This window comes from Ictidomys tridecemlineatus, chromosome 5 (genome assembly GCF_052094955.1).
Source record: "Ictidomys tridecemlineatus isolate mIctTri1 chromosome 5, mIctTri1.hap1, whole genome shotgun sequence".
Taxonomy (NCBI): domain Eukaryota; kingdom Metazoa; phylum Chordata; class Mammalia; order Rodentia; family Sciuridae; genus Ictidomys; species Ictidomys tridecemlineatus.
This window is the reverse complement of record NC_135481.1, coordinates 11,797,619-11,812,753: the sequence shown is the minus strand read 5'-3', so window position 1 is coordinate 11,812,753 and position 15,135 is coordinate 11,797,619. Positions and strand designations below refer to the sequence as shown.

The window sequence follows — 15,135 nt, the reverse complement described above, 5'->3', positions numbered from 1 at the left end:
AAATAAATAAATAAATAGAGCTGAGGATGTAGTTCAATACCCAGTACTACAAGTAATAATAATGATAGTAATAATAAAAAAATAATTAAAATAAAAAAACTAAAGTGGAAGGAGTGTACCAATTGATTACTTAGCCTATTTCTATATCTTAGGCAACTTAGATATATTTGTTGGATAAAAAATACAGCCAAGTTGGGAAGTAGAATAAGCCGAGCAATCACCAATATGATTTATGAATTTATTGATTCTATATTATGAAATTTGAAAGAGAGGAAAATATACAGGCAATTGATTATTGTGGATTTTGCCTTATGACTAAAAAAATACATTTCTTGTAATAGTATATTTACAGTTTAACTTATTATTAGTGTTTCCAATGTAGAGTAATGTAAGTTAAGAAAAATCAACATTACCATGCTGAAAGCAAATAAAACAGACTTATTTAGTTACCATTGTCTGAGGAATTTGTTGATCCTTACTTCTGACCACAGATAATCTTAGGTTAACATTTGAAATACATGAATCTTGGATTTTTATGCAGGCAGACATTATTTATTTACTTATTTAATTTTGAAATGGGATCTTGCTGTTGCCCAGACTGGTCTCCAACTCTTGGGCTCGAGTCATCTTCCTGCCTCAATCTCTCAACTAGCTGGGACAATGGGAGTGCCATTGCACCCTGCCTAGACAAACATTTTAATGTTTACCTTTAAATGCATCCAAATGCAAAGGGAAAAGTTTTTATACACGTTTGTTTAATGTAAAAATGGGCACCATTATTATGTTAGGAGAAAATCAGATTCATTTTCCTTTAATAGTAGTTGTTCAACATATAACTGCCACAAAATGTAAAATTTGGGCACAGAATATGGAATATCTGAACAGTATAAAACTTGGTTGCATAATTTATAGGAACTGGCTGGGATAAATTAAAATAATATGGTCTATGAAGGCCTGGATGAACATCTGGCACTGAGAAAAGTGCCACCAATCCTACAGGGGGTCAGCCATGCAAGAATAAGAACCTCCCATCTTCCTCAGGCAGATCCTGTTGTATTGCAATTGTGTGGTAGGCATTGAATTCCCAAGAGTTACCAATAATTTCTAAAAGTAATACAAATATGGCACATATGCTAGTTATTCTACCACAAACCTCATGTTTATTAATTGAAAGTACAAATACTGCTACTCTTTTGCATTGGCATTGAAATTCAAGAGTCAGGAGATAAAATAACTATTTTTGTTCAAAAGCTCATGTGTGCAAAGTGGAATGTTCCTTTATGGCAGATGACGAAAAGTAACCGTCTTTGGGCCAAAGAAACAAACTCAATAGATTTCATTAGGCTTTCACTATACTAGTCCATTGTGGAGATGGGGGTGGGTACCGGGAATTGAACTCAGGGGCACTTGACCACTTAGCCATATCCCCAGCCTCTCCAGCCCTATTTTGCATTTCATTTAGAGACGGTTTCAATGAATTGCTTACCACCTCGCTTTTGCTGAGGCTGGCTCTGAACTCTTGATGCTCCTGTCTAAGCCTACTGAATCACTGGGATTACAGGCATGCACCTGTAGTCCATTTTAAAAGCTGAAAAAGTTGCCAATATTTAATGTAATCAAAGTATAAATTTTTATTATGTCATGAGAATCTCACCCATTTGGGTTACCTACCTAGGCTCCTTCAGACCTCAGATAATCTCAGGTTAACATTTTGAAATACATGAATAGTTGAATTGTTGATCCCTGTTTTATGGAAAGAAAAGAATTATAATCCTTTCCAGAAGAACATAGTGGAATTTTGGAAGATTATGTTTGTTTTGATATCCCTTAAATTCAGGTTTCATTGATACCACTATCCTTATCAGATACAGAAGCCATTATTAATCATCTGTAAACTAATGGCTTTAATTAGAGGGATAATAAAAATATACAGGCTCACTGGCTTAAATATATCAACATGGATGTGATCATTACTTCTAAGTTTTTAGAATGTTTGAAGAACAAAAGTAGGACTTGAATGGGATAGGCTGTCCCACAGTTGTATCATCTGTTACATTTCAAAAGCAAAAATTTAATACCATCTTGAATTGAATTTCCCAAGCATTGAGAAAAATTGTGTTAAAATTCAGCAGAGTTGAACTCATGTCAGAAGAGATATATGATAGCACTAAAAAAAAGTAACACATTTTGATTAATAACAACATTATATAACAGATCAGTTAGTAATAAAATACTTTAAAATTATAAAAGCCCAACTATTTCTACAAGATTTAATTACATACTTCTCTCTCCCAAATATGTAGCAGAGAGCAGGGAGGAATTGAGAGACCTGACCATGTAAACTTGCAAGGAGTATTTATGGATACATTTAGAATATATGCTACTTGAAGATACATTGCTTGTCAAGAAGTATGTGTGTAACCTGTGAATTCCAGAAACTCATGAGGCTGAGGCAAGAGAATCTCAAGTTTGAGAACTTCTAGGCAATTTAGTGAAATCCTGTGTCAAAATAAAATTTTAAAAAGGATTCAGTATATAGCTTAGTGGTAGATCACTCCTGGGTTCAATCCATATTAACCACCCCCCAAATCTGTGCAACACATAAATTCTAAAGTTATTAATTTAGCTGTGAGACTGCCCACTTTTCAGCTAGATTTGCTTTTCCTGCCCTGTTGAGCTGTTTTGAATCTGAATAGGTATATAGGTGGTATGCCACATGTATAGAATTTGTCAATAACGTGTACAAAAGGAGGAAGAAAATTATAACACCCCAACTGAGGCCATAAGGTCAATAAGAAGCATTATTAGCACAAGACTTCCTTTGTTCTGCTGCAATGCTGATGGATACGTGGGACTCCATACAGTAACTGTAGACCCAGTTCCTGAAGAAGACTCCCAAGTTGCATCAAGTTGCCTGAGGCCTTTGAACATACTATCCCCTCTGCATGAGAGACTTACTACTTCTCTCCTTTCTCTGACCACTTCCTGTTACCTTTCAGATCTCACTTTATATCACTAAATTTTGTTACCTCTTGAGAACTCATCTTGACCTCCCAGAGGGGGTTAGGTACACCTTGTTTGTAATCCCATAATCCCTTTGCACTTTCTCTTGAGAAACATTGATCACACCCAATTGTGACCTCTATTCCTCATAGCCTGGAGCTCCATGAGGCCAAGTGCCAGGACTGCCTTGCTCACCATTGTATTCTTTTCATGGAGGAAGTTACTCAGAAGATATTGGTTGGATGGTTAGATGAACTACAGATGAACCTGTCTGCTTCTCACTTACTAACTTACTTTTGGGTGACTTATCTGTGGGACTCTCTTGTGTTTATAGGTTAGAATATGGCCAACATTGGTCCTGATGCCTAATAGAGCTTCCCAAGGAGCAGAAATTCTTAGAACATGTGATTTAGAAGATTTTTATACAGCCTAGTACATCTCAAAAATCTGACTGGCAAGAATGATATGGGAAAGGAGGGTGTGTGTGTGTGTGTGTGTGTGTGTGTGTGTGTGAGAGAGAGAGAGAGAGAGAGAGAGAGAGAGAGAGAGAGAGAGAGAGAGAGAGAATGAGGGAGGGAGGAAGAGAGAGAGAGATAGAAAGAAGGGGGAGGAAAGTTGAAAATATTTCTCCAAGACAAAGTATGGGGGTATAGCATCTTGACCAAAGATCAAGAGTCAGAGACTAAAGCCCAGAGAATCTGAACAGATGAAGGGAATATTCCACAATGGAACCATGAAGCTGCCAGAGCCCTTGTGAGTGTAGACATTGAACTGAAGTCTGAGAAGGTGTGCAGAATTAGTAGGGGTCAATAAATGTTCATTTCAATTGGGTTCCTTTCTCTTCCTGATCTTGGGCAGCTTCTTTCATCTAACAAAGCCATGGCTGATTTGGGTAAGACATGGAGAGAGTCTTACTCAAGGCAGAGATCAGCAGATGTCAATGAAGGATATTCTACAGGCAGATATCCTGGGATGATACAAGACCTAAGGGTGAGAAAGACACCAAGAACTGACAAAAGAAGTCATTATTGCATTTCCAGCTTGGCAACTATCCAGCTGGTAGTCTGGATCTCTACCATTCCTGTTCATAAGGAGAGGTAGTCTCTCTACTAGGAAATATTCTCTAAAAAACTTTTGGAGACTTTCTATGATCCTCAGCATAAAATCAAGTTCTTTATTATGGCTTGCAAAGTCTGTCATCCCATCCTGATTGTTTATCAAAAGTAACCAAGCAAGTACAGTGAAGGAATAAATGGCCTCAACCCAGAGTGGACTGATTTTCTGGAATCAGAAGAATCTAGAAAGGCAGAATAACTCCAGACTCATTTTTCAAAACAAACGTGTAATTTCTACCTGGTAAAACAGGAGCAACTGCTCTCCAAGGATAAGGTGGCAAAAGCTTCCTTCCTTTGTCCCCGGCATCTGAATCTCCCCTTTCTGCATCTTCTGGGTTTGGGCTCCCATTTCTTCCCATGTCTGAGTTGGGATAGCTGAGCTGTTTCTGGGGTTGAACAACTCTTGGCCCCTGACCCAGGGGGTATTTATTAATCAGCTATGAGTAGGACTGACTCCAGGAGTGGGCCCACCGTCCCTGACATGGGTGATACCCTGAGGTTCAGCAGACAGGAAAGTTACCTCCTCGGCCCTCACTGGCAGCCGGCTTCACTTGGATCGGACGATTCATCTGAAAGACATTGGACCAACATACCCATTCAGCATAACTGCCTGGTCTTGGGACCCCCATCCTCCCCTGGACTCCTCAAGATCTGAGCCCTAGTGCCTTTGAACTCTACACTCCTCCACTCCTACTAGGATTGTTGATTTTCTCCAAGATCCCTTCCTTAAACCCAGGAATTTAGAAAGTGCTGAGACCTGAAGGGATGAGGGGGAGGAAACTCAGTGGCATGCACCAGGTAGAATGGGGCAACTAAAAAGATTCTTCTGCTTTGCTTTCTGGGCTGGGCTGTGTAAGGCCTGTCTCCATGGCTCCTAGACTCATCTAAGACTTTGAGTAAGAGGAACTGGGTGAGAGGGTTTAATTGAAACTGTACATTTGTGTTTTACATATAAAACTGAGAAAATAATGTTAAATATTATTTAGATTAAACAAGATGGGGGTTATATTTAGTGCTATCTATGCCCAGCCCTGCCATCTCATGATTGTCTGACTTTAAGTAAGCTTCTCTTTTTCTCAAATTCAATTCATCAAATAAGGAAAACTCTCCCAAACTTCTGCATCACCATAGTCTCTGAATTCACTTCTCCATCCCCTGCCTGGGTTTCTCTTCTCCTGAAGATGCTGGCGTTCACTAAGTCACCCTCCTCGGCTCTTGCCTGTCTCACTCTTCCTAATTTTCCTGGATAGTCTCATCCACACAGCCTCAGCTACTATATCCATACAAGGATGACTCAGAGCTCCGCATCAACAGCCCACATTTTCTCCTGATCCTCAGACCCATTTTCCCAGCTGCTTAATATCCTGCTGGACATCCTGACTAGAAAGGCCCACTGGCATTTTCCACTCGACATACCCAAACCAGAGCTCATCTTTTCACCCAAACCTGATCCTCCATCCAAATCACCCAAGCTCTAAACCTGGAAAGCAGCTTGACTTCTCCATCCATTGCTTTCCCCCCTCCAACCCGTTTTACCTTTTAATTCAAGGGTTCCCTGATTATATAGGTGGTTAAGAATCACCTGGGAACCATATTAGACTCTTAATCTTAGTTAGGGGACTGTATACTCTGAAAAAACTCTTAGGTGATTTTAATATATACCCCCCACATTCCCATCCCCCAACCACCCTAAGTGAATTCATGATTGAATCCCCATCTCACCTTCCTCTCATGGGTGTTGTGGGGATCACATGAGGTAATGGGGATGCAAAAGGTCTTGGTAAACTGCCAAGAGTTGGGTGCGTGGGATGTAAGGAATTATTGTTGGGGGGAAGACAGCTGAGTGCCGGGAGGAAGAACAGCGGCCTTCCAGTTCATGGAGGAAGGGGTACTGATGCCCATCTGGCCTGAGAAGGTGATGATCTGACCCCCTCCCCTCAGGAAATGCACTGCTTCTGCACCAATCAGGGGCCACTCCATCTCCTATCAATGTGCTTGTTGCCGAGACAACAGGCAGCTTCCTGTTACCATAGCCACAAGTGCTACCCAGTAACCATGGTAACGCCCTGGCAGTCACAGTTGAGCAATTTCCTTTGGATCAAATTTGGAGGTAGAAGGGTGGGGAGGACTTATTTAAAAAAAAAAAAAAAAGGAAAGGAAAGGAAAACAGGCCAAGCCTGAACCAGTGCAATCCCCCTCCCACCCAGGGCTCTGACACACCCACCCGCTGGTGGTGTAGCACCTGCAGTGTACCAGGCTGTGGGTGGGGGCCGAAACACCGACAGGACTCAGGTTGCAGTCTAGAGGGGATGACAGATCAATCCAAGCAGATCAGGGCGAGCTGGACAGGTCTGGACTGTCCTGGAACAGGGACCAGGAGGACAGGACCCGTCCCTGAGCATGGCCACCTGTGATTGTGGAGGAGAGACCAAGAGACAGAGCCATGGAAAGCAGAGACACAGGGAGAGATGAAGAAATACAGAAAGACAGAAATTATGAAAGAAAGTAGGAGACAGACCTAGAAAGGGGCAAGGAAAGAGAATAACTGGTGAACATGGGAAGGAAATGAAGGAATGAGGGGGCAGGAAGAGGATGCAGGAGGGGCAGGGGAGAAGCTTGGTAAGGAGGGTAGAAGCCTGGGGTGGAGGGCAGTGAGGGTGAGCAAGACCATCATTATTTTATTAGTTCTTAAATAGATCTTGAGAATTTCTCTCTGGAGCCTAGAGTGATGAGCACATGTGACAGCAGTGGTTTCCATGGCAGCTGCCTCCCAGGCTGGGTTTCCTGGGAGATGGTGCTCACTAGTGCTCTGGGGGATGCCCCTTTCCCTCCTCCCACCCACTTCACCACCCTTTGATGGAGAGTGGACATTGAGTGGTTCATACACATTCCCTCATGGGCCAGGCAGGGTCCAGTCCTTGAGGCTAGAAGACTCTCTTCCACACTTAGGCATGCTACCAGCATGTCCTGAACTCTGTGACAAGTCCCAGGTTGGACCCTTCAGGGGAAACAATGTTGACCTAGATGAGGACCCTCTCCTCACTGGCTCATAGAGAGGAAGATAATATTTCCAGAGAACCTATCATGTGTCAGGCCCTTTTTCAAGCACTTTACATACATTGTCTCCAAATTCTTTCAACTGTACAGTAAAATAATACCATTGTCCCCATGTTGCAGATGAGAAAACTGAGGCTGAGGGACATTAAATCACTTGTCTGAGATCACATGATTGAGTAAGTAGTAGAGCTGAGATTTTCTCCCAGTTTTGTATCTGACAGGGAAGTCCAGGATTTTTATATTGTGCTTCTCAACTCCATCCTTAAGTCAGGAACACAAATAATGAGGCATAGAGGGACTAGGGCCTTGACACATTGCAAGGTGAAGAGCTGTGGACTAGGCTGACTCCAGCTGGAGAGGCTGACACAACTCAGGAAGAGCTCCTTGAGGAAGAAGTTTTTGACATGAGTCTTACAGGCCTAGGGTCACTGGCCATGTGGAGATAATTGGAGAGGTAGGTTGACAGCTGAGCATTCTAGCTGGCTGGAATATGGGCTGCAAGTCTATAGGAGCAAGGTTTCTGACATTAGCACAGACAAAGCCAGGGTAGGGCAAATTGCTTTTGAGTCGGATGTGGATTTAAATACTGGGTACATCGCTGGCAACTTCTTCAAGTTCTCTGAGCCTCAGTTTCCCCATTTGTAAAAAAGGGATCATGATCCTGTCCTTCAGGATTGTGGTGAAAATGACAATGGCTAGATATTAGTAGGTACATCAGATATGATTAGTTTTGTTTGTTCATTTATCTGCCTATTAGGAGTGTGTATGTGTGTGTGTGTGTTAATGGAAATTGAAATCCACCCAGGGGCTGGGGCAGGGCAGGCTGTGAAAAGCATATCAAAGAATTTTGATTTTGTTGTATTTCAAAGGCAATAAATATCCAGGGAGGACTTTAAGTAGGGAAATGATTTTGACAATTTTGTCTTATGGAGCATCCCATAGTTGTCACTATACAGAGAAAGACTTGGAAAGGAAGCTCGAAATAGGAAGATCAACAATACAGGTAGAAGGTGAGGGGACTTGGACCAGGGTAGAAGTAAATGGACAAATTATATAGTTATATAGTTGTTTTGGATGTGGGACAAAGGGAAATAGAAAATACTGTCTGACTCAGGTTTATGGCTCAGGAATTGGGGAAGTTGGCTGTTTGGGAGTTTGGAGGTGCAGAGAAGTCCCAAAGAGGTAAGCCCAGGAGGATGAATACATAGTAGTACTCCCCAGGGCTTTAAACCCCGGTCCCCATAGAACAATGGTTGTGGAGGAAATCCAGGATTCTGTGTGTAGCTGGAAGAGAAAAAGAATTGCCCACATGAGCTTCCTGGGCAACCCTAACCTGCCTTTCTTTCTGCCATCATCAGGGGAGGGATCTGGGAGTTAGTGAGGTAATTGGGATTCCCCTTTGAGGAAAAGAGGGCATTAGCTCCTCAGCCAAGAACTTGCTGTGTGACTTCAGATGAGCTCTTTCCCTAGCTGGACACCTATTCCCTTGAGAGTTTCTCAGGTGAAGAGCCCATGGCTTCTTCAGGTCCCTGAAGGAGAAATCAAGGCAGAGAGGAGAGAACAATCTATTCGAGGCAATGGAAGGGGGAGGTCATGGGTGGCACAGATGTGCACAAGGTCCTGGTGCTTCTGATCCAGAAATCAGAAGGGAAAACAAGACCCTACCCCCAACTCACTGCTTGGTTTCTCTAAAATTTCTGCCTTTGTGCTCCACATTGCCCACTTTAGCTCTTCTGATTTTTTTGTACCACTATCAACTATTCCTTCTCCACTCAACATTTGTACCCTCAGTGCTCCTTCTTCCCATAAAATAGAGTTTATCACAAATTCCCCAGAGAAGGGACCATTGCTGAGTCTGGGAGAAGTGCCATGAGATGCAAGAAAGAGTGGATCAAAAACCAAACACAAATTTCATCACCTTTTGCACTCCTTTCTTCCTCACCCACTCCTCTAATTCAATCTGCTATCTGGTCCTATTGGTCCTACTATCTCTAAGGATGTCTTATATAGCTTTAAAGTCCATCCTGTCCTCCACATTCCTGCCCTATTCCCAGTTCTATGCCAGCATACATCATCATTAGCCTATGCTCAAGTGACATTATCTGAAAAGGTCATCCTGCTTCCAGTGTTACTCCTTCTTCAACTCAACCTTCGCACTGTAGCTAGAGAAATCTTTTAAAAATCATTCCCTAACTCTTCCCTTCTTAAATTCACCTATTGTTCCCTATTGTAAGCCTCCTGATAAAGCCCAAGATCTTTGATTGACTGTCAAAACTCATTCCCAATATTCTCCACAATACTCTTCACAGGTAGTCTCAATCCCCTTTGCTGAACATCTTCCTGCCCATTCTCATATTATTCTCAACACTTCTTTGTCTTTTAGGTCTTTAGACCCTCAAAAATAATGAAACATGGTCATGATTCAGCTCATATAGCCTCTCCTCTGCAAAGTTGCTCTTTCCTCTCCACTCCTGATGTCTCTTTTACATGTCTAACATAAACCCTAATGAGACATGTTGAATTATTCCTGGGCTCCTTGAGAGCAAAGCCTTCCCTGAGTGATTGCATGCACATACAGTGCCTTTGTATAAATTACTAAAATCACTCCCCAATCAGGGGAATAAGTAAGAAAAATTTTTCCCCTTTTTCTGGGTGGATACAGCCTTGCAATAATAATATGTATGGTTTGGCCAATAGACTATGGCTGAATTTTAGTTTACATTTTTCCTCTCCACCCAAGTTATTTAGTGCAGAGCACAACCTGTAAAAGCAAATGTACTCCCCTACTCAGTTATGTCTACCTCTTGCACGGTGTTTGAGGAATAGGTACCCCAAAGAAGGGATACCATGGGCAGAGAGACTGATGAATAAGGGGGCACTCTTGGAATCCCAGAAAGTAGGAATGAAGTTGGCCTCACTCTCTTTGGGTTGAAGCCTAAAGTGAGACTTTAGAAGTAGCTCCAGCTTTATGGGGCAGATGCTACCCAAGATGGGGCCAAGTGTGACATATCACTAGGTTTGACAGAAGTCCTGAGTAGGGAACCAAGCTTTGATAGGTGTTGGAAGTTGGCAGTGGGAAAGTGGAGGGGAGCAAAAAGGAGGTCTCAGTTGAGCAGACCCCATGAAATCACCCTGAAGATCCAGGCTTTCTCTTTGGGGATTGACCCAGCCTTTCCTCTTTCCATGTGGAAAATTATGCCTGACTCCAGCAAAAACTCAGATTGATGCCTTATCTTTGCTTCTCCAGCAGATGGCAGCTGTGCCCAGGACCCAGTGCCTCTAGGGGGCTGGGCACTCATTTCTTTTTTAAGCTGGTGGGCCTGAATCCAGGTGACTGCTGCCAGTTGCTGCTGCCCCTGACAGGCTGGGAGGAAAGACTGATAACAGTGGACCTTGCTAGGGCTGGCCAACATAGCCATTGATTTTCACTTAGGAGAATAATTAAATATTAATTTTCACTTTGTTAAGTGGAGAGGGGAATGAATAAAGCCAAGACTGGGAGAACCAGAGGAAGCTGAGGCACACTAGAGGCCAGCAGATGGAAGGGTGTGAGAGGATGTCCCCAATTGCCATCCTCTCAATAACCCTGTCTACCACTAGGTTGACTCTTGTAACAGTACAGAAGTTACGTGAATGAGTTCTGGAATCAAACTAACTTCTCAAATCCCAGATCTTCCCATTAGTAGCTACAAGACCTTGGGCAAGTCACTTGATCTTTAAGATTCAGTTTTCTTTTATTGTGTGTGAAATGGGGATGCCAATAATAATACCTTCTTCATAGAGGATTACATGACTTAGAACATATAAACTACCATGAACACCCATATCAATAACTGTTAGTTATTAATATTTTGTTTTCTTCCCCAGCAGTTCTCCCAGTGTTTTCAGACTTCACAGCTCTTATCTCAGTTGCTCTCATCTTTATAGTGCTCTCCAGGCACCACTGACCTAGTGGAGCACTGTGGCTTCTTGATAAATTTTGTTTATTTGTTTGTTTGTTTCTACCAGGGATAGAAACCAGGGGCATTTAACCACTGAGCAACATCCCCAGTCCTTTTTTATATTTTATTTTGAAACAGGGTCTTGCTGAGTTGCTGAGGCTGGCTTTAAACTCTTGATTCTCCTGCCTCGGCCTCCTGAGCTGCTGGGATTACAGGCATGTGCCACTACGCCTATCTGTTGAGAAGATTTTTATCCAAAAGTTCATCTTACTGTGTGTCTGTGTGTGTGTGTGTGTGTGTGTGTGTGTGTGTGTGTGTGTGTGCATGCGCCTCACATTGACTTTTAGGGTAAAATCCAAATCCCTTAGCCTGGCACCCAAAGTTTCCTCTTCAATTGTTGCCTTCTGCAGATCTCTCCAGCTTAGTCCATACTCCTGTGGAACCTCCCCCATGGTCCCACTCCATTTCATATCCACCTGTTCCTTCTCTCTCTGAACATATCATATATATATGGTCCACTTTGCTTTTTTCCAGTGATGTTAGTTTGTCTTGCTGACTCTCAGTTCTAGCAGCAGAAGTAATTTGCTCCCATGGTTAGATACAATGATGACTTCTTCGATTTCAACTAATGCTGCTGTTACTATTAGAGCTATACTAACACCAGTTAACCTATATTGAGTGCTTATTTTCTGCCAAGAATTATGCTAAGCACTTAGCTCACATAACCATTATAACCCTATGAGTTACAGGTAAAGAAACTTAGGCATAGCAGTAGACATTTGCCCAAGGTCACAGGACAGGGCCTGGATCCACACTATATTTGTCTGACTCCACAGCCTACATACAGAGCATTGGTGATGGTGTTGGGTTGGTGTAACTTGGCACTAAGTCCCTAAGAGTCAGATTGTTTCAGTTACTAAGATTGGTTCTAGGAGAGTCAGCAAGACAAACTGATCAACAGCTTGATCAGTTCTTGGCAAAGCTTGTTCCATTGTTGGACAGCTTCAGTTCACAGAAGTGACTTCATTAAACTGAGATGATGCTAGTATCTGTTTCTTATACTCCCTGATCTGATCCTGATGTCTGGGGCACCTGTAGAAAACCAAATCCCTCTTCAGAATTTCTCTTTGGTGATTGACCCAGCTTTTCCTCTTTCCATGTGGACAGTTATGCCTGACTGAAAATTTTTTTTAATTTTTAGATCTTTATTTATTTTTACATGGTACTGAGGATCAAACCCAGTGTCTCATATGTATGAGGCAAGTGCTTTACCACTGAGCCACAACTCCAGCCCATTATTGAAATTTTACTGCACTTGCTAAGCCTCAATTTTTTCTCACTATAGTCCAGTGTATGGGGTGTTAGTACTCACTCCTAACAATGAGGAAACTGAAGTTCAAGATTATAAGTAAATGGAAGAGTTGAGATCAAAATCTAGGTCTGTAAAGCTTGAAAACCAATATTCTTGGGCTGGGGATGTGGCTCAAGCGGTAGCGTGCTCGCCTGGCATGCGTGCGGCCCGGGTTCGATCCTCAGCATCACATACAAACAAAGATGTTATGTCCATCGAAAACTAAATATTAAAATTCTCTCTCTCTTAAAAAATACATATAGCATATTTAAAAAAAGAAAACCAATATTGTTAATTATTGTGTTGTGATGCCCCCCTATTAAAGTCCCCATTAGATCCTATCTTCTCCATTTCATATCCCAAATTCCTTCAAACTATCACCCCATAGACCATGTATATCATGGGGTGATAGTTTATGCCTTCACTTTATCCAGGTATCTTTCTGGTAAAATAATAACCCTCTTAACTTTGAGACCTAGAATGGACATAAGTCCCAGGTTTGGCCTGCCCATGGCATTTGAATAGTACTCTTGTTCTAGCCATACCACTCATGGGACAAGAGAAAACCAGGATTAGCAGGATGACTTGATCTTGGTAACCCATGCTGGCTCTAAATGGTTACTTCTTATTTCTACCATATGGGCAATAGATTCCACTTTGCTATTTTAAAACAAATTTTACTTGTTCTTTTTAATTATACATGACAGTAGGATATATTTTCAAATGTCATATATACATGGTCCATTTAATTTTGTCCAGTGATTATTCATTAGCAAAGAGCAGACCAGATGTGATTGGTACCTGTAAGCCTAGCTGCCTATAGAATCAGATCTCCCCTAACTTTAGCCAAGAGTTTGAAGTGTGGAGCAAGGACAATCAGGGTGAGTCAAGGCATCCCTAAAAACCATTGAAGAAAGAGGACCAGATGGAAGTACTATCAGGGATTCTAGAACTGGAGAAAATGAGGTAATAGCCTAGCAGATCCTCTCTCCCATGTAACTACATACATGTTCACTCCAATGACAAAGAACACTCAAAGCCATGATTTTGGCCAGTGTGAACAATTTTTAGTTTAGCCCACAATATTGATTCTTCTCATAAGAGGTGCGGTGGAATATTTGACCCAAGGATCTTGAGCCCATTTTCTAGCCAGAAGAATGGGTATTTAACACAGAACTTGCAGTTGTTCATGGCATAGGTAAGCCCTCTCTTAGAAAGAAGATTCTGCTTCTAGTCTTTTGTCCCAAATCAGTTCCACCTGCTGGTTTGGCATGCATATAGGGCACTGTCCCCAGCTGAGGTGATTTCCAGCCCCCAAATCTTGATGAACTTACCCCAGGCAGGGTCTTTTGCTCGTGCAGTGCACTCTGGGCCTTGAGAGCAGAGTCCCGGGCGCAGTAGGTGAGGAAGGCACAGCCTGAGGAGGAAGAGGCTGGCTCAGGTTGTTTCCTAAAACCCCCAAATACTCTTGTTGGAAACACCCCATTAATTCAACAAACTTAAGGCCATTCTCCTTTTAACAAGAACACTACTTCTGAGTAGACTTTTCTATCTTCCACTTTCTTTGAAAGGAGGGTCCTCATATGCCTGAGGACTGATATCTCTGACTTCTTATCATTTGCTCCTGCCCTCCTGCCCAGGGAACATATGTACCCACACGCTGTCACATGCTCATACAATCCCACAGCTCCCCTCCCCACTCCAGCTGTAAGTCTGTTGGGGTTAAACCTCCATAAGCAGCTTTGCCTTCATCTTTAACTCAGACTCCCCCTTTTTTTTTGATACAGGCTCACCGAGTCTCCTAGAATCAGCCTCAACTTCTTCCCAACTCAGTTTCAGATGAGAGGAGGCAGAAAAGGAAGAGCAGGGTTGAGGCTAAGCCTAGGACCTCCCTCTACTAAACTTGAAGCTGGGGAATGGGTTAATTTGAGGCTTGGAAGATGTTTCTAGTTTAAGGGCTTTATGTAAGTGGGAGCTTTCAGGGACCCTCTAATCCTATCCAAGAGCTTGATCTTTCAACTCTCCCAGGGCTTCAAGATAGGGCCTCTCAAAGGGTTACTGTACACCAAATCTGACTCCTCTAAAAGGGTCAAGAAATATGGGGAAGGGAAAGTCTGGAATGAGGCAGAGGAACAAGCCTACACCTCTTTCTTTTTTTTTTTTTTCAATAGTCTATTAAGAAGCACTGATGCAGACAGCTTTTCCTTTTAAACATTCATGAGCACTCATTCATTCAGAAAATACTGACGGAGGGGGGGAGCCTGGGGTTGTGGCTCAGCAGTAGAATGCTCGCCTAGCATATGCGAGACTCTGGGTTCAATCCTCATAAAAATAAATAAATGAATAAATAAAATAAAGGTATTGTGTTCAACTACAACTAAAAAATAAATACTAAAAAATTTTAAAAAGAAAATACTGAATACTTACTCATTATGGTAGAATATTTTGATGGATTAGGGGAGAGAGAGGCAACACGATAGATACATTCCCTTCTTTCATGTGGATTAGACAACAAATAATGAGGGACAACTGAGCCCAAAGGGTTAGAGAATGTCTCAAAGAAGACACTGAGTCCTCAAGAACAAGAACATTGAGTTCTTGAACCAAGCGCAAGTGATAAGAGGCTGGTGATTATTTCAGGCAGAGGAAAGCATATATGAAGTATCAG

At 42.2% G+C, this 15,135-nt stretch overlaps 1 protein-coding gene across 9 annotated transcripts in view; it reads right to left on the bottom strand.

Moving 5' to 3' along the window:
* Celf6 (CUGBP Elav-like family member 6) overlaps window positions 1-15,135 on the bottom strand; it is a 34,281-nt gene that overhangs the window by 15,948 nt on the left and 3,198 nt on the right. For 5 of the 9 annotated variants that reach the window (XM_021728071.3, XM_021728073.3, XM_078049347.1 and 2 more), the window contains exons 2-3: window positions 13,802-13,884; window positions 4,639-4,687 (exon numbers count right to left, since the gene is read on the bottom strand). In XM_021728071.3, the coding sequence (XP_021583746.2) occupies window positions 4,639-4,687; window positions 13,802-13,884 (132 nt within the window). Of the gene's footprint in view, window positions 1-4,638; window positions 4,688-6,342; window positions 6,419-13,801; window positions 13,917-15,135 lie in introns of all 9 variants that reach the window. The other 4 variants (XR_013438707.1, XM_021728077.3, XM_078049344.1 and 1 more) reach the window with 1 other exon arrangement.